The sequence below is a fragment of the Ranitomeya imitator genome, chromosome 6 (assembly GCF_032444005.1).
Source record: "Ranitomeya imitator isolate aRanImi1 chromosome 6, aRanImi1.pri, whole genome shotgun sequence".
In the NCBI taxonomy this organism is placed as follows: domain Eukaryota; kingdom Metazoa; phylum Chordata; class Amphibia; order Anura; family Dendrobatidae; genus Ranitomeya; species Ranitomeya imitator.
Window position 1 is genome coordinate 345,399,865 of NC_091287.1, and position 20,353 is coordinate 345,420,217.

General features: G+C 41.3%; 1 protein-coding gene across 3 annotated transcripts in view; it reads right to left on the minus strand.

Annotated features, from left to right (window-relative positions):
- ATP9B (ATPase phospholipid transporting 9B (putative)) overlaps positions 1–20,353 on the minus strand; it is a 481,605-nt gene that overhangs the window by 314,467 nt on the left and 146,785 nt on the right. For all 3 annotated transcript variants that reach the window (XM_069730937.1, XM_069730939.1, XM_069730938.1), the window contains exon 8: positions 17,929–18,023. In XM_069730937.1, coding sequence (XP_069587038.1) covers positions 17,929–18,023 — 95 coding nt within the window. The remainder of the gene's footprint in view (positions 1–17,928; positions 18,024–20,353) is intronic.

The window sequence follows — 20,353 nt, forward strand, 5'->3', positions numbered from 1 at the left end:
CTGAAGATAGAAAATAAGCCTACCTTGCCTCAGAGAAATACCCCAAAGGAAAAGGCAGCCCCCACATATAATGACTATGAGTTAAGATGAAAAGACAAACGTAGAGATGAAATAGATTTAGCAAAGTGAGGCCCGACTTTCTGAACAGAGCGAGGATAGGAAAGGTAACTTTGCGGTCAACACAAAACCCTACAAACAACCACGCAAAGGGGGCAAAAAGACCCTCCGTACCGAACTAACGGCACGGAGGTACACCCTCTGCGTCCCAGAGCTTCCAGTAAGCAAGAAAAAACAAAAAGCAAGCTGGACAGAAAAAAACAGCAAACAAATAGCAAAAGCGGAACTTAGCTATGCAGAGCAGCAGGCCACAGGAACGATCCAGGAGGAAACAGGTCCAATACTAGAACATTGACTGGAGGCCAGGATCAAAGCACTAGGTGGAGTTAAATAGAGCAGCACCTAACGACTTCACCACAGCACCTGAGGAAGGAAACTCAGAAGCCGCAGTACCACTCTCCTCCACTAACGGAAGCTCACAGAGAGAATCAGCCGAAGTACCACTTGTGACCACAGGAGGGAGCTCTGCCACAGAATTCACAACAGGCCCCCGAAGGATGGTATAAATATCCACATCCCTAAATTCAGTGTTTCAGCCTCTATCTCCTGCTGTCTTCAGATTACATAGCAAAAACATGCTGACAGATTACCATTAACAGCTACCGTACTGAACAAGAGCAAAAACACCCTGTGCACATCTATTCCTAAAAATAAAAATCACAAAAAATGTGTTTAGAAAATGAAGGTGAACGACATCCGACAGATCAAGTTGCTGGTATCTGATGTGATGAGAATAGATTTCTATTTGGCTGCCTTGCTTAAAAAAAAAATACTAAAAAAAACCTTGAAGACACAAAAGAGCACAGTGAGGTCAAAAATACTCTGTTGTAAAAAAAAATCACAGTAATAAGCAAGTGCTAGTAAAAGATGGAAAAAACAGGGTATTTAGTTGATACTTTTAAAAAAAAAGTATACTAAGCTGCCCCACCAATCGTCAAGGTATACCCATATAGAGCAGTCCTAACTAATGTATATAATCCCTATCTGATGTCTTGTTTCTACAAGACTGAGGAGTCCACCACTCCTTATGGGTCATTTGCATCAAAGCTGTTCCATCCAGCATGTCCACATGGATATTCGTTCTCTGAACCCTGCTTATACAGGTACTATACAGATAATCAGGTTTTTAAATACATCAGATAGGAATTATATATGTTAGGACTGCTCTATATGGATATACCTTGACGATTGGTGCAGCAGCTTAGTATACATTTTTTTGAAAAAAAAAGTATCAACTAAATTCCTTGTTTTTTTCCATCTTTTGAGTAGCACTTGCTTATTACTGTGATATTTCTTTACAACAGAGTATTTTTTACCTCACTGTGCTCTTTTGTGTCTTCAAGTTTCTTGGTGGTATGTGAACAGATTCCTACAGACTTGTTCAATGTGCAAGTAGCCCATGTGTTTCTGGTTCTATAATTGTTCTCTTCTTTCTGCAAGACCAGGGTGTCCACCATTCCTTATGGGTCATTTGCATCAAAGCTGTTCCATCCAGCATGTCCACATGGATATTCCTTCTCTGAACCCTGCTTATACAGGTACTATACAGATGATCAGGTTTTTAAATACATCAGATAGGGATTATATACATTAGTTAGGACTGCTCTATATGGGTATACCTTGACGATTGGTGAAGCAGCTTAGTATACATTTTTTTGCAAAAACAATTATCAACTAAATACCGTGTTTTTTCCATCTTTTGACTAGCACTTGCTTATTACTGTGATTTTTTTTTACAACAGAGTATTTTTGACCTCACTGTGCTCTTTTGTGTCTTCAAGTTTCTTGGTGGTGTGTGAACAGGTTCCTACAGACTTGTTCAATGTGCAAGTAGCCCATGTGTTTCTGGTTCTAAAAAAAACCTTGCTGTATAACTTTAGAAATGCCATATTGTGCACTTATTTAAAAAAGACAGACTGTAAAAAGCCAATAGCGTAATAAGGAGTTGCACTAAATACATTTCAAACACTGCAATCCAGAAATGAATCTACTGATGTTGTACATATGGCTCGCAATGTGAAGGAGTCTACAGAGAGCTCTCTCAGACTGACACATGCAAAACTGATCTCAGAGAGATAAATTTCATTCATCTACATTAGTCACAAAATGACTTGGAGACGACATGATAATGGGGATGTTTTTCTTTACCCGTCAGTATAATAATATAGAAATGACTGGGAGGTTATCAATAAGACAGGGAAACCTCCTCCATTAGGTCAAGGGCAACATTTGTTCACCCAACTTAAAGATCATTAAAATACATCCTTAATCATAACATGTGGTTCATTACAGATAAAATGGCCCCCGGTTCAATAAAACTAATTAAATGTAAATGGTATTGTTTACTGCTGTATGGATCTTTTGATATAAATCAGCGAGTCACCATTTATTGAAAATTACACTGACCTCACTGCAGCTAATAAATTTACGTGATCACAGAAGATGGAAATGAATGTTTCACAACATGAAGGCTGACAGAGAAGAAAAATACTGCGCCACTTATGAGTACGAAACCACAGGAAACCTAACCTGCAGGTTACAGGTATTGCAAGACAGCTATTATTAAAGGATGTGTTGAAAATTTAATTGTCTGATCATTCTAAGTGGCTCGGGAAGACAACAAAATCTGCACTGATCATCTTTGTTGGTGTCATCTGTTCTTTACGAAAAGCTCAGAAGCAGGCTTATTTATTCCGGGTGTCACCGAGGATAAAGTTACAGAGCGGTGCAGATGATGCTTCATGACAATACAAGATGCCCACAATACATTACATTAGGAACGCGGCCGAATCAAAATGATTGACAATTACAGTATGTACAAGCAATTACAACCCTCACTTTATACTGAAACCAGATATTTGCAGACCCGTACAAGCCAGAGGAAAGGATATCGCAATCATTTTTTGTATCGTTCATTTTAGCATCAAATTTTTTTTATTTACACCGCGAGTATTTCTGTACTCAATGTTCTTACAGTTTAGAAATCTGAAATTGTACTTTTCTTTTATTCTAATACTTTGGTCTCGAAATATAAATGCTGATTGTTTTTATTTTATTGTCAAAATTTATGTATGTGTGATTTGAAGAGAATTTTTTTTTATTATTTATAATACAGGAAATCCAAGTAGCTCAAATAATAAACAATGAATCATGATTCTCACTTTCATACCCTGAAAATAAAATAAGAATAAGAATAAAAAAAAAAACACAAAGCATCAAGATCTTAGCAGCTATAGTAAGCTAAAACCAGCAGGTGGCATTCAAGAATTATGGACACTGAAGTCTCTAGAGCTGAGCCTGAAGAGTCGAAGTCAGCATTTTAACCACCCAAGCTATCATATTGAACAATGTCAATGCATACTGAAAACTATCTACGAGATATCTATCTAATGCCCCACAAGCTAGATAGATACAGTGGCTTGCGAAAGTATTCAACCCCCTTGGCATTTTGTGATTTTGCTACCACACAACCTGGAATATCTCTGTTTTTTTTATTTAGGGTTTACATCAGCTCATGTACATAACATGCCTACAACTGAAAACATTTTCCTTTATTTTGTCTTTTTTTTCTGAAGCAAACAACAAATAGGACAAAGTAACTGAAAACTTCACTGTGCAAAACTATTCACCTTCCTAAAGTCAGTACTATGTAGAGCCTCCGTTAGCAGCAATTACAGCTGCATGTCGCTTTGGATAAGTCTCTATGAGCTTTCCACTGGGATTTCTGCCCATTCTTCAAGGCAAAACTGCTCCAGCTTCTTTAAGTTAGATGGCTTCCTCTGGAAAACAGCAATCTTCAAGACTGACCACAGATTCTCAGTTGGATTAAGGTCTGGGCTTTGACTAGGTCACTCCAAAACATTTACACATTTTCCCTTAAACCACTCGAGTGTTGCATTAGAAGTATGCTTTGGGTCATTGTCTTGTTGGAAGCTGACCCTCCATCCCAGTCTCAAATCACTGACAGACTGAAACAGGTCTTGCTCAAGAATATCCCTGCATTTTGCATTATCCATCTTCCCCTCAACCATTTTCCCTGTCCCTGCAGCCGAACAACATCCCCACAGCATGATGCTGCACCTCCATCCCAATCTCAAATCACTGACAAACAGGTTTGCTCAAGGAAATCTCTTTATTTCGCACCATCCATCTTCCCTGTCCCTGCTACAGAAAAATACCCCCACAGCATGATGCTGCCACCACCATGTTTCACTGTGGGGATGGTGTTCTTGGGGTTATGAGCTATGTTGGTTTGACACAAGACATTAAGATTATTTTGGTCTCATCTGACCACAACATCTTCCTCCATACATATATTTTGGCAAACGCAAAACAAACCTTACAATTTTTGTGTGTAAGTTAAAGCTTTTTTCTGCCCACTTTTTAATAAAGGCCACCTCTATGGAGTGTACAGCTTATTGTGGTCGTGTGGATAAATATTCCAGTCTCTGCTTGGGAACTCTGCAGCTTCTTCAGGATTGCACTGCAAATTTGAAAGGGATTCATAGCAAAAGGTGTGAATACGTATGCATATGTACTGTACATTTTTAGTAATTCGATCCCATAAATTTAGTTTACAATGGAGAAAATAAGTATTTGATCTCTTGCTGATTTTGTAAGTTTGCTCACTGACAAATACATGAACAGTCTATAATTTTAAGGGTAGGTTAATTTTAACATTGAGAGATAGAAAAAAAAAATCCAGAAAATCAGATTGTATAAATAATATAAATTTATTTGCATTTTGCAGTGAGAAGTAAGCATTTTATCCCTCTGGCAAACCAGACTTAACATTTGGTGGCAAAACCCTTGATGGCAAGCACAGCAGTAAGACATTTTTTTTAGTTGATGATGAGGTTTACGCATATCCTCTTGGCAGATTATCTCTAAATCATTAAGAATTTGAGGCTATTGCTTGTCAACTTGGAGCTTCAACTCCCTCCATAAGTATTCTATGGGATTAAGGTCTGGAGACTGGCTAGGCCACTCCATGACCTTAATGTGCTTCTCTTAGAGCAACTCCTTTGTTGCCTGTGGATTCTGACAGAATCTTACCAGCTTCCACCATCATATTCACAAGGTCTTTTGCTTTTGCCCTTGGGCTGATATGCACATCAGACCAAAGCACGTTCATCTCTGGGTCACAGAGCCAGTATTCTTCCTGAGCAGTATGATGGCTGGACATTCTCATCTTGTTCATACTTGCGTATAAATTTTTTTTGTACAGATGAACAAGGCACCTTCAGGTATCTTGAGGCTGCCATCACACTAGCAGTGTTTGGTCAGTATTTTACATCAGTATTTGTAAGCCAAAACCAGGAGTGGAACAATTAGAGGAAAAGTATAATAGAAATATATGCACCACTTCTGCATTTATCACTCACTCCTGGTTTTGGCTGAGAAATACTGATGTAAAATACTGACCAAATACTGCTAGTGTGACGGCAGCCTGAAATTGTACCCAAGGATGAGCCAGACTTGTGGAAGTCCACAATTGTCTTCCTGATATATTGGCTGATTTCTTTACTTTTCCATGATGCTACACAAAGAAGCAGTGTGTTTCAGGTGTGCCTTAAAATACATCCACAGGTGTGTCTCTAATTAACTCAGATGTTTGCCAAAAAAAAAAGCTTCCAAACACATGACATCATCAAATGGGCAGTACAGAACTGTTTAACCCCTTAGCGACCGCCGATACGCCTTTTAACGGCGGCCGCTAAGGGTACTTAAACCACAGCGCCGTTAATTAACGGCGCTGTGGAAAAAGTCCATAGCGCCCCCCAGAGGCCGATTTTCTCCGGGGTCTCGGCTGCCGAGGGTAGCCGAGACCCCAGAGAACATGATTCGGGGGGTTTTTCACCCTCCCCGCATTTGCGATCGCCGGTAATTAACCGTTTACCGGCGATCGCAAAAAAAAGCGATCTCTTTTTAATTTCTCTGTCCTCCGATGTGATCGCACATCGGAGGACAGAGAAAAGGGGTCCCAGGTGGCCCCCCAATACTCACCTAGCTCCCCCGATGCTCCTCGTGTCTCCCGGTGGGCGCCGCCATCTTCAAAATGGCGGGCGCATGCGCAGTGCGCCCGCCGGCCGGCACCGGGAGAATCTTTGGGGTCTCGGCTGCCGGGGGTAGCCGAGACCCCAAAGAGCACGATCGGGGTCGGTATTACCGACCCCTGTTTTGCGATCGCCGGTAATTAACTGTTTACCGGCGACCGCAAAAAAAAAAAAAGTAAAGTGTAATTCTCTGTCCTCTGATGTGATCGCACATCAGAGGACAGAGAAATAGGGGGATTCGGGGACCCTAGCATACTCACCTAGGTCCCTGGATCCTCTTGCTGCTCCTCCTGGCAGCAGAACATGGCGGACGCATGCCCAGTGCGCCCGCCATCTGTCTCCATCTGCCGGCCGGCAGGAGAACAGCAGTTGGGGCTAAAATTAGGGTTAGGGGTAGGGGTAGGGGTAGGGGTAGGGGTAGGGTTAGGGGTAGGGTTAGGGGTAGGGTTAGGGGTAGGGTTAGGGGTAGGGTTAGGGGTAGGGTTAGGGGTAGGGTTAGGTTAGGGTTAGGTTAGGGGTAGGGTTAGGGGTAGGGTTAGGTTAGGGTTAGGGGTAGGGTTAGGGGTAGGGTTAGGTTAGGGGTAGGGCTAGGGTTGGGGCTAAATTTAGGGTTAGGGTTGGGGCTAAATTTAGGGTTAGGGTTGGGGCTAAACTTAGGGTTAGGCTTCTTTCACACTTACGTCGGTAAGGGGCCATCGCAATGCGTCGGCCCGACATACCGACGCACGTTGTGAAAATTGTGCACAACGTGGGCAGCAGCTGTAGTTTTTCAACACATCCGCTGCCCAATCTATGTCCTGGGGAGGAGGGGGCGGAGTTACGGCCATGCATGCGCGGTCAGAAATGGCGGATGCGACGTACAAAAAAACGTTTCATTGAACGTTTTTTTGTGCCGACGCTCCGCCAAAACACAACTGATCCAGTGCACGACGGACGCGACGTGTGGCCATCCGTCACGATCCGTCGGCAATACAAGTCTATGGGCAAAAAACGCATCCTGCGGGCACATTTGCAGGATCCGTTTCTTGTCCAAAACGACGGATTGCGACGGAATGCCAAACGACGCAAGTGTGAAAGTAGCCCTAGGGCTAGGGTTAGGGTTGGGGCTAAAGTTAGGGCTAGGGTTGGGGCTAAAGTTAGGGTTAGAGCTGGGATTAGGGTTAGGATTCGTATTAGGGTTAGGGTTGGCATTAGGGTTACGCTTGGGATTAGGGTTAGGTTTGGGATTAGGGTTAAGGTTAGGGTTGTGATTAGGGGTGTATTGGGATTAGGGTTAGGTTTGAGGTTAGGGTTGAGATTAGGATTAGGGGTGTGTTGGATTTAGGGTTTTGATTAGGGTTATGGTTAGGGTTGTTTTGGGGTAAGGGTTGTGATTATGGTTAGGGTTAGTGATTAGGATTATGGATGAGGTTGGGATTAGGGTTAGGGGTGTGTTGGGGTTAGGGTTGGAGCTAGAATTGGGGGGTTTCCACTGTTTAGGTACATCAGGGGGTCTCCAAACACGACAGTCAATTTTGCGCTCAAAAAGTCAAATGGTGCTCCCTCCCTTCTGAGCTCTGCCGTGCGCCCAAACAGTGGGTTACCCCCACATATGGGGCATCAATGTACTCGGGATAAATTGGACAACAACTATTGCAGTCCAATTTCTCCTGTTACCCTTGTGAAAATAAAAACGTGGGGGCTACATTATCTTTTTTGTGGAAAAAAAAATATTTTTTATTTTCACGACTCTGCATTCTAAACTTCTGTGAAGCACTTGGGCATTCAAAGTTCTCACCACACATCTAGATAAGTTCCATGGGGGGTCTAGTTTCCAAAATGGGGTCACTTGTGGGGGGTTATTACAGTTTAGGTACATCAGGGGCTCTCCAAACGCGACATGGCGTCCGATCTCAACTCCAGCCAATTCTACATTGAAAAAGTAAAACGGCACTCTTTCTCTTCCAAGCTCTGCGGTGCGCCCAAACAGTGGTTTACCCCAACATATTGGGTATTGACGTACTCAGGAGAAATTGCACAACAACTTTAGTGGTCTAATTTCTCCTGTTACCCTTGTGAAAATAAAAATTTGTGGGCAAAAAGATCATTTTTGTAGAAAAAATGCAATTTTTTTTTTTCACGGCTCTACGTTATAAACTTCTGTGAAGCACTTGGGGGTTCAAAGTGCTCACCACACATCTAGATAAGTTCCTTAAGGGGTCTAGTTTCCAAAATGGTGTCACTTGTGGGGAGTTTCCACTGTTTAGGTACATCAGGGGCTCTCTAAATGTGACATGGTGTCCGATCTCAATTCCAGCCAATTCTGCATTGAAAAAGTCAAACGGCGCTCCTTCACTTCTAAGTTCTGCGGTGCGCCCTAACAGTGGTTTACCCCCACATATGGGGTATTGGCGTATTCAGGAGAAATTGCATAACAAAATTTATGGTTACATTTCTGTTTTTACACTTGTGAAAATAAAAAAAATGGTTCTGAATTAAGATGTTTGCAAAAAAAAGTTAAATGTTCATTTTTTCCTTCCACATTGTTTCAGTTCCTGTGAAGCACGTAAAGGGTTAATAAACTTCTTGAATGTGGTTTTGAGAACCTTGAGGGGTGTAGTTTTTAGAATGGTGTCACACTTCATTATTTTCTATCATATAGACCCCTCAAAATGACTTCAAATGTGATGTGGTCCCTAAAAAAAAATGGTGTTGTAAAAATGAGAAATTGCTGGTCAACTTTTAACCCTTATAACTCCCTAACAAAAAAAAATTTTGTTTCCAAAATTGTGCTGATGTAAAGTAGACATGTGGGAAATGTTATTTATTAACTATTTTTCATGACATATCTCTCTGATTTAAGGGCATAAAAATACAAAGTTTGAAAATTGCAAAATTTTAAAAATTTTCGCCATATTTCCGTTTTTTTCATAAATAATCGCAAGTAATATCGAAGAAATGTTACCACTAACATGAAGTACAATATGTCACGAAAAAACAATCTCAGAATCAGCGGGATCCGTTGAAGCGTTCCAGAGTTATAACCTCATAAATTGACAGTGGTCAGAATTGCAAAAATTGGCCTGGTCATTAAGTACCAAATTGGCTCTGTCACTAAGGGGTTAAAGGCATAGTAGTCTTAGTGTATGTAAACGTTTGACTTTGCAGTAATAAAAATGCCTTAAACATTCATTCTCTTATTATTTTGGCATTTGGCAAATATTAATATTTTGGTAATACTAACGGACCTAAAATGGGAAAGGTTTATTCTGATTTCATGTCAGATATTGAGAAAAACATGCATATGTGTCTTCTTACATAGTGTATGATACAGGAAAGAAATATATCTTGGTACCGTGTTAGCCAGTAGATAGAAAAATATTTAGAATTGAGAGTCCTCACCACTGAGGACTCTCAATTCTAAATATTTTTTTACATAGTGTATGTAAACTTCTGGTTTCAACTGTAGATATGAGATATATAGATCTGAGATAAATAAATAGATACACTGGCACATAGAACAGTTAAGAAAATTGAAGATGAAATGATCTCTAAATGGCCTAAAGTTAAAGATGACATTTCTTTCTTAACTTAGGCAAAAATATATATTTTCACCTTTTAAATGTTAAAAATTAGAAAAAGGAAAATGGGTCGATGCAAATGTTTGGGCACCCTGCGTGGTTAGTACTTAGTAGCACCCCATTTTGAAAATATCACAGCTTGTAATTGCTTTTTATAGCCAGCCAAGAGTCTTTCTTGTTTGAGGGATTTCATCCATTCTTTCTTGGAAAATTCTTCCAGTTCTGGGAGATTCCTGGGTCGTCTTGCATGTACTGCTATTTTGAGATGTAGCCACAGATTTTCAATGATGTTCAGATTAGGGGACTAATGTAAAACCTTCAGCTAGAGCCTTTTGAGGTAGTCTATTGTGGATTTTGATGTGTGTTTGGGATCATTATCCAGTTGTAGAAGTCGTATTCAATTCAACTTCAGCTTTTTTTTTTTTACAGATGGTCTTATGTTTGCATCAAGAATTTGTTGAAATGTCATTACATTTTTAGAATGTAAAAAAATTACAATATACATTTTTTGCCTAAAATATAAAGGAAATGTGTCATCTTTAACTTTATTCTGTTTAGAAATCATTTAATCTTCAGCTTTCTTAACTGTTCACAATTACAGTAAGTTTGACCTGGGGTGCCCAAACTTTTACATGGAAAGTAAAAAAGAAAGAAAGAGAGAGCAAGAAAGGTAGATAGATAGATAGATAGATAGATAGATAGATAGATAGATAGATAGATAGATAGATAGATAGATATAGATAAAAAGGCCAATAAAGGAGGTTCTGGGTTTAACCCCTTTTTGCCATCAGATGGAATAGTACGTCCGATGGCAGTACCCCCGCTTTGATGTGGGCTCCGGCGGTGAGCCCGCATCAAAGCCGGGACATGTCAGCTGTTTTGAACAGCTGTCATGTGCCCGCAATAGGTGCAGGTGGAATAGTGATCCACCTGCACGTATTAGCTAGTTAAATGCCACTGTCAAACTGTCAAAAATGCACACACCGGTGACCCCCGTCACATGGTCGGAGGTCATCGGCATGACAACCAGAGTTCTCCTTGAGACCCCTATGGTTGTTGATGTCGGATTGCTGTGAGCGCCACCCTGTGGCCGGCACTCACAGCAACTCAGCAATTCAGATATATAGAGGCGATCTGAACATCGCCTCTATGTAGCTGAGAAGATCAAGTTGTGCCAGCTTCCAGCCTGCCATGGAGGCTATTGAAGCATGGCAAAAGTAAAAAAAATGTTTTTAAAAAATATGAAAAAAATAATAAAAAAATATAAACGTTCAAATCACCCCCTCAAATCAACACATATTTGGTATCACCGTGTTGAGAATTGTCCGATCTATTAATAAAAAAAAGGATTAACCTGATCGCTAAATGGCGTAGTGATGAAAAAAATTAAAAACGGCAGAATTACGCTTTTTTTGGTTGCTGCGACGTTGCATTAAAATGCAATAACAGGCGATCAAAAGATCGTATCTGCACCAAAATGGTATTAAAAATGAAAGCTCGTCCTGCAAAAAATAAGCCTTTACCCAACCCCAGATCACAAAAAAAGGGGACGCTACGGGTATCGTAAAATTGCCCTTTTTTTTTAAAGCAACGTTTGGAATTTTTTTTACCATTTAGATAAAAAAGAACCTAGACATATTTGGTGTCTATGAACTCGTAATGACCTGTAGTATCATAATGGCAGGTCAGTTATAGCATTTAGTGAACCTAGCAAAAAAGCCAAACAAAAAACAAGTGTGGGATTGCACTTTTTTGCAATTTCATCGCACTTGGAATTTTTTTCCCGTTTTCTAGTACACGACATGTTAAAAACAATGGCGCAAAAAAAAAGCCCTCATGTGGCCATATTGACGGAAAAAAATTATGGCTCTGGGAAGGAGGGGAGCAAAAAACGAAAACGCAAAAACGAAGAAAACCTTCGGGAGTTAAGGACAGACACTGATGCCTAGAACTTGATGCGAATTTGTAATTTAAACTGTTCTTAGTAAGTTTTTATTTTTTTTTCCACTGGACACGTTATTTTTTACCTAGACAACCTCTTAAAAGATAATTCTTCATTATATTACAAGGAAAACAGGTAAAACCCTTATGTGATACTATACAAGACAGAAGATTGTGCTAATGAGAACACAATGCTCTCGGATTCCATTGTAAACGGAACACATTAATGCTCCCCATACACATTCGATAGCTGTCCAGCTAACAGCCAGCTCTCCTAGGCACTATATAAACACAAATGCTTTCTCAGCCGACCGCTTCATTGTTTTCTGAGAGAGTTGTTGGAAATCCGAAGCACTGGACTTGTCTCTCCCTTGCCATCTGACAGGAGAGAGTCCGGAGGTCTCCATATGCACTAGACCGTCAGCGGATCCCAATAAAATTGGCAGGTTCAGCTGACTTCAACCCTTTATATGACAAAAACGTAACTCATATGAACTTTCAGACTGGTTAAACACTGGCAGTCCTTAGTGGTAAAATGGCACTTCATTCTACATGCAACAACACTAAACCCAAATCGTGTGGTAGATACGGTAGAGTAATGAAGCAATACAAAAATGACAAAAAAAACAAACAATATTTTATTGAAACTCATTAAACCACATAATTTAAAAAGCTGAAAATGCCATATGGGGGACGCTGAAATAGTCAATGATGAAAAAAAGGAATGAATAAAAAAGTGAAAAAATGATGATGCAACGCCCTTTAAATTGGTGTATAATAACAGTACAATAACCCCCCTTACCGTGGTCCAACACAGAATCCAACAGTCAATAATAAAGTCTCATATAACAATATATAAATGAAGGTTCATAGAAAAACATCCAGAACATGACAAGAATCTCTGTAGGGGTAAAAACATAGAAAGAGAGACTAGTAAGGCGTATATGATATCAGAATCCACCATATATCTATGATGTCTCTCACATCCTTATTCTCATTAAAGTAAAGGGCCCTGAAGCAATGTGCTGGACACACCATGCGGCCAGATGAATAAAAATGGGAAAGTACGTAGATTGAATGAGATATACCTCTTTGTAAAGAAACCTAAACACCAGGAGAGATCTGTTCAGTGTCCCCTCACCCTGAAGTGGGTTTCACCGCTTGTTCCTTTCATAGGGCATTTTCTGCTTTTATAATGATACTCACTGAAGAGTACGGAGTTGCTCGGGTATAGTAACTAATTGTGGTTAGTTATAATAAATTATAATGATTATCCTCCATCCCATGTTCCAGTGACCATATACCCATCACACATCCTCCATCCCACAGTCCAGTTCCCATATACCCATCACACATCCAATAGTCCCATGCCCATATACCCATCATACACATCCTCCATCCCATAGTCCCAGGCCCATATACCCATCATACGTATCCTCCATTCCATAGTCCAGTGCCCATATACCCATCACACATATCCTCCATCCCATAGTCATGTGCCCATATATCCATCATACATATCCTCCATTCCATAGTCCCGTGCCCATATACACATCTTACATATCCTCCATCCCATAGTCCAGTGCCCATATACCCTGCACACATATCCTCCCATCCCATAGTCCAGTGCCCATAGACCCATCATACATATCCTCCATCCTATAGTCCCATGCCCATATACCCTACATACATATCATCCATCCCATAGTCCCGTGCCCATATACCTATCATACATATCCTCCATCCCATAGTCCAGTACCCATATACCCATCACACATCCTCCATCCCATAGTCCAGTGCCCATATACCCATCACACATCCTCCATCCTAGTCCAGTGCCCATATACCCATCATAATATCCTCCATCCCATAGTCCAGTGTCCATATACCCATCAAAAATATCCTCCATCCCATAGTCCAGTGCCCATATACCCATCCTCCATCCCATAGTCCTATGCCCATATACCCATCACACATCCTCCATCTCATAGTCCCATGCCTATACACCCATCATATATATCCTCCATCCCATAATCCCGTGTTCATATACCCATCACATCCTCCATCCCATAGTCCAGTGCCCATATACTCATCACACACCCTCCATCCCATAGTACACAGACTCAGATACAGATACCATAATCACTAGATAATCCTGGTAAAACCGCACAGGACTTGGGATAATACCCTGTGATGCTTCCTAATACATAATAACCATAGAATTTGAAGCATACCAACTCACAAACTTTATTAAAAAATATATAATTTTATTAACAATAGAATCTATAAAACAGTAGTCCAAAAGTATTATCGACAAGATATATCATCCGGAGCTATTTGAATATAAGGTATCGGTGCACCCAGTGCACAGTGTTACACCATGGAAATAGAATCAGGGTATAAATAACAAAGTAAGTCCCTATAAACAACCACTATATCATACTAAAGTGCCAGTGCAAAATCAATATAGGGATAATAACATTATGCTACTATTGCAGAGGTTAGAAGGAAACTATCTCCATAGTCCAGTGACCCCTCAGTCTAGCAGATGTAACAGGGACAAAAAGTCCCATCAGATGTCATTACCCATGTTTCCATCCATTAGTGTAAACACACGCCATTACGCGTGTTTTGCCCACAGCTTCCTCGGGGGCACGCATGATATATCACACATCCTCCATCCCATAGTCCTCCTCTGCCAATATACCCATCACACATCCTCCATCCCATAGTCCCGTGCCCATATACCCATCACACATCCTCCATCCAATAGTCCAGTGCCAATATAGCCATCACACATCTTCAATCCCATAGTCCCATATCCATATACCCATCATCCATCCCATAGTCACGTGTCCATATACCCATCACACATCTTCCATCCCATAGTCCCATGCCCATATACACATCACACATCCTCCATCTCATAGTCCCATGCCTATATACCCATCATACATATCCTCCATCCCATAATCCCGTGTTCATATACCCATCACATCCTCCATCCCATAGTCCAGTGCCCATATACCCATCACACACCCTCCATCCCATAGTCTTGTGCCCATATATTCATCACACATCCTCCATCACATAGTCCAGTGCCCATATACCCATCACACACCCTCCATCCCATAGTCTTGTGCCCATATATCCATCACACATCCTCCATCCCTTAGTCCAGTGCCCATATACCCATCACACACCCTCCATCCCATAGTCTTGTGCCCATATATACATCACACATCCTCCATCCCATAGTCCAGTGCCAATATACCCATCACACACCCTCCATCCCATAGTCTTGTGCCCATATATCCATCACACATCCTCCATCTCATAGTCCCGTGCCCATATACCCATCACACATCCTTCATCTCATAGTCCCGTGCCCATATACCCATCACACATATCCTCCGTCCCATAGTCTCGTGCCCATGTACCCATGACACATCCTCCATCCCATAGTCCCGAGCTGGGTGGCGCTGAGCAGGGAGTTCCTGGAGACGTGCTGTTATGTAACCTGGGAGTGTGGCTCTGTGTGCGGCCACTGATGATGCGATTTTCTACGCCGGTAATAATACAGTTTGGCAGCAATAGAGGAGGGGTGATTCATTTCTGTCATGTGCTCTCTGCTCCTTTCTGGGGGGCAGACAATGGCTGGGAGCTTATGTTCCCGGGGATGCTAGATTTCTCCCACCCGGTCAGTGTCTACTGAGGTGTTGTGGAGTGGGAAAACTGTTGCTAATAGCAACCAATCACAGCTCAGCTTCTTTTAAACAGCTCTGGTGAAATTAAAGATGCTTAGTGATTGGATGGGGCTATGTGGAGTGGGCGTGGCTGATACACACACATACACTCATTTATTTATATACTAGATTGTGGCCCGATTCTAACGCATCGGGTATTCTAGAATATGCATGTCCCCGTAGTATATGGACAATGATGATTCCAGAATTCGTGGCACACTGTGCCCGTCGCTGATTGGTCGAGGCAACCTTTATGACATCATCGTCGCCATGGCAACCATTATGACATCTACGTCGATACTGTGCCCGTCGCTGAATCAGAAACGTGAGATGTCTACGTCCTTTATGACATCATCGTCGCTGTGCCCGTTGCTGATTGGTCGAGGCCTGGCGGCCTCGACCAATCAGACGCGGGATTTCCACGTCCTTTATGACATCATCGTCGCTGTGCCCGTTGCTGATTGGTGGAGGCCTGGCGGCCTCGACCAATCAGAGACGCGGGATTTCTACGTCGATGCTGTGCCGGTCTCTGATTGGTCGAGGCCTGGCGGCCTCGACCAATCAGAGAGCCGGGATTTCCAGGACAGACAGACAGTCAGAAAGACAGACAGACAGACAGAAAGACAGACAGACAGACAGACGGAAAAACCCTTAGACAATTATATATATAGATACATGTATATAATATAACTAGACTGTGGCCCGATTCCAACGCATCAGGTATTCTAGAATATGCATGTCCCCGTAGTATATGGACAATGATGATTCCAGAATTCGCGGCAGACTGTGCCCGTCGCTGATTGGTCGAGGCAACCTTTATGACATCATCATCGCTATGGCAACCATTATGACATCTACATCGATACTGTGCCCGTCGCTGAATCAGAAACGTGGGATTTCTACGTCCTTTATGACATCATCGTCGCTATGCCCGTTGCTGATTGGTTGAGGCCTGGCGGCCTCGACCAATCAGACGCGGGATGTCTACGTCCTTTATGACATCATCATCACTGTGCCCGTCGCTGATTGGTCGAGGCCTGGCGGCCTCGACCAATCAGAGACGCGGGATTTCTACGTCGATAGTGTGCCCATCGCTGATTGGTCGAGGCAACCTTTATGACATCATCGTCGCCATGGCAACCATTATGACATCATCGTCGCTGTGCCCGTTGCTGATTGGTCGAGGCCTGGCGGCCTCGACCAATCAGAGACGCGGGATTTCCAGGACAGACAGACAGACAGAAAAACCCTTAGGCAATTATATATATAGATATCTATCTATATATATAATTGTCTAAGGGTTTTTCCGTCTGTCTGTCTTTCTGTCTGTCTGTCTTTCTGTCTGTCCTGGAAATTCCGCGTCTCTGATTGGTCGAGGCCGCCAGGCCTCGACCAATCAGAGACCGGCACAGCATCAACGTAGAAATCCCGCGTCTCTGATTGGTCGAGGCCGCCAGGCCTCCACCAATCAGCAACGGGCACAGCGACGATGATGTCATAATGGTTGCCATGGCGACGATGATGTCATAAAGGTTGCCTCGACCAATCAGCGACGGGCACAGTCTGCTGCGAATTCGCCTTGACCAATCAGCGACGGGCACAGTATTGACGTAGATGTCATAATGGTTGCCATGGCGACAATGTCATAAAGGTTGCCTCGACCAATCAGCGACGGGCACAGTCTGCCGCGAATTCTGGAATCATCATTGTCCATATACTACGGGGACATGCATATTCTAGAATACCCGATGCGTTAGAATCGGGCCACAATCTAGTATATATATATCTATCTATATCTATATTTATATATATCTATATATTGTAACTCATTAAAACATATATTTATTTATATATATATATATATATATATATGTATATATATATATATACATATATATATATATATATATATATATATATATATATATATATATATATATATATATAAATAAATATATGTTTTAATGAGTTACAATAAAATATGCTTAGCATTTTTGGATTGCTTCATTACTCTGCCGCATCTGCCACACAGTTTGGGTTTAATGTTTAGTTCAGACTGGCAGCTCAGCAGCCAAGGACCTATTAGAAAATGTAATGGTCCATGTGAATGAAGAGGGCACAAAGTGTATTGTGATTGGTGGATCCTGTGTTACGAAATGTGTATAAAGGTATTTTTGTCCTAGTAATCCTGTCTCTGATAATAAGGGACCTTGCTGTTAACTTTTCATGAAAGAACAGTAAGTATAAGCCCAAACAAAGTCTTAGTGGCCAGTGTGAAAAGTGCAAGATTTTTAAATAAAGACCATAATACGAAAAAATGCCAAACCATGCTTAAAAAATAAAAGTAATACACAAACCCCATCTAAAGCTATGGTTACCGGTAATTTTCTGATTATACACTGCCTTTAACAACTACTATTCATCAACGCACTGGATCAGAAAAAAATGACACACTCAAAAACATTATGTGACTTCACCGCAGATGGGCTGATATCTGTTGTCACTTACTCCTAATGCTGGAAGTCTCTGGGTACAGCTTACAGCAACCTTCAGCTTCCAATCCGTCTCACCGTCTAGCTGGTCAGTTCGAATGAAGCAGGAACCTGAAACATTAATAAGAAAAAAACATTACCATCAAAAATAAACTAGTGCAAAAAAACCTAAATAACAAACAAACAGTATGTGGAATGCAATGATAATATTAGACAAATCACCGTATAACAAATAAGCATTCTCTCAATGCAATCCTAATTTTATACAGTTGTTTTCCTCTTTTTAAAACATTTGTTTCAATGAAATATATTCACCTCAAAATTGTTCATCTGAAGGGGGTTACATATATTAGACCAAGGTGAATATGTATATGACGATTGGTCAGTGCGTTTGGCACATGTTGGGGAAATACATCAGGCATGTTCAATTTCAATGTTTCAATTTTGTTCTTATGAAGACAAGCTGAGACCAAAAGATGCCTTGCAGTGGTTTACTCCTTTCACCCTATTTATAATGCATGCTCAGATTAACCGAGTGTGCATGTTAATGGGGAGTTTGGCAGAAGTACATACTGGCTGACAGCTATTGAGTGTGTATGGCCACTTTAGGGCTTGCTCACCATAACATATAAAATGTGAATCTTCCATCCGGATTTGTTGGCAGAAAATTTACAGCTTTCTACAATACAAAAAAAGCATAAAGCTGTCCCACCACGACAAGGTGTACCCAATTGGGACAGGAACTACACTCTGTAATGTTAAAACCTACCCAGTGTGAATAGTGGCAGAGAGTCACCGTGTCCCAACCGAACACCCAGCTTTGGAGGGACCATATATGAACTGCCCAGCTCAGTGAGTAGGCTGCCACACCCTATTTGTACTGAATACAAAAATACTGAAGAAAAACAGCAATAAAGAAAAATACTGAAGAAAAACTTGAAATAGGTGGTACTAGAGTTCTCTTCCACTCTGAAGAGGCAATTTGCATATTTCCCAGAGGAGCATTGCGGCTTTAAGTCTCCTCATCTTGACATGCTTAACATGTCACTCTCCACTAGGAGAAACGATGCTCCTTGGGTTCCAAAGAAAAACAGAAAACGGAGTCGGAGTATGACTTGAAAACATGCATGAAGTAAAAGCATGTTCACACTGGCCATGGAAACAAACAAAACCAAAGAAAAGACAATGTGTTCATATACACTACAAATAGGGTGTGGTCCCCTTTTCACTGAGCTGGGCATTTCATATGTAGTCCCTCTAAAGCTGGGTGTCCATTTGGGACCCGGTGTCAATTTGTCATTATTTCCAATTGTGACAAATTATGGAGCACAATAAATCGCTAGAATGACCACTATTCTTACAAGAATAATGGTATTAACTGATTATTTTTATTATTTATGCCATATTTATAATTTATGGAATGATCAATTAAATGTATGAGTTTAGTCCTGCCCGCTTCACTTCCATTTTGATCTCAAGCGTGACTTAGCATTTTGAGACAAAAGTATTGGGACACCACCACAAGACACCTTAAGGATCACTCTAAATGAATAGGCTTTAATATGTAGCCGGTCCCTCATTTTCAGCTATATCAGTTTTCACCAGGAAAGCCTCTCTACCAGAATTTGTTGTATGTCTGTGGGAACTTTTGCCAATTCAGAAGAGCATTTGTGAGGTCAGACACTGTTGTTGGACAAGAGTCCACAATCTCTTGTCCGAGTTCATCTCGAAGGTGTTTGATGAGATTGAGATCAGGGCTCTGTACTCCCAAGTCCCATTCTTCCACACCAATGTCACCCAAACATGCCATTATATATATTGTTATGCACTGGGACACAGTCAGAGACAAGCGCAATTATGTAAAATGCCTTGGACATTAATTTTCCCTTCAGCGGAACAAAGGAGCCTAGGTCAAAAACTGAAAAACAACAACATAGCCTTCTTCCTCCTCTACCAAATTCCCTGATAACATAATGCAATCAAATAGGGAATGGTCTCCTAGCATTCACAAAACGCAGACTCATCAATCAGACTGCAAGAAGAAAGGAATGGTTCATCACTCCACAGAACATGTTTACACGTCACTCTTTGATATACTTGATTAGCGCTACTAATCCCATAATACATTTTTGGGAGCAAAGAGAGGGGGGAAGAAATTGCACTCAACAATCTAGGTCTTAGAGTACAAAATGCTTTATTCAGGAAGGCATAGGAGTAGTGGCAGGAAAGGATAGCCACCAGAAAACTAACACAGAGGGCTAGGTACCCACACAGGCCACGTAGAATGTCTAATAAATAAACAAATCAAAAACATGTACGGGGGGTACCCTGACATTAATATAGGTATACATTCGAAAGGGAAAGCATAACATTATACAAATCCCGGCTCATGATAGAGCTACACATATGGAGAAACTATAAGACAGATAAGGATAGGGAGT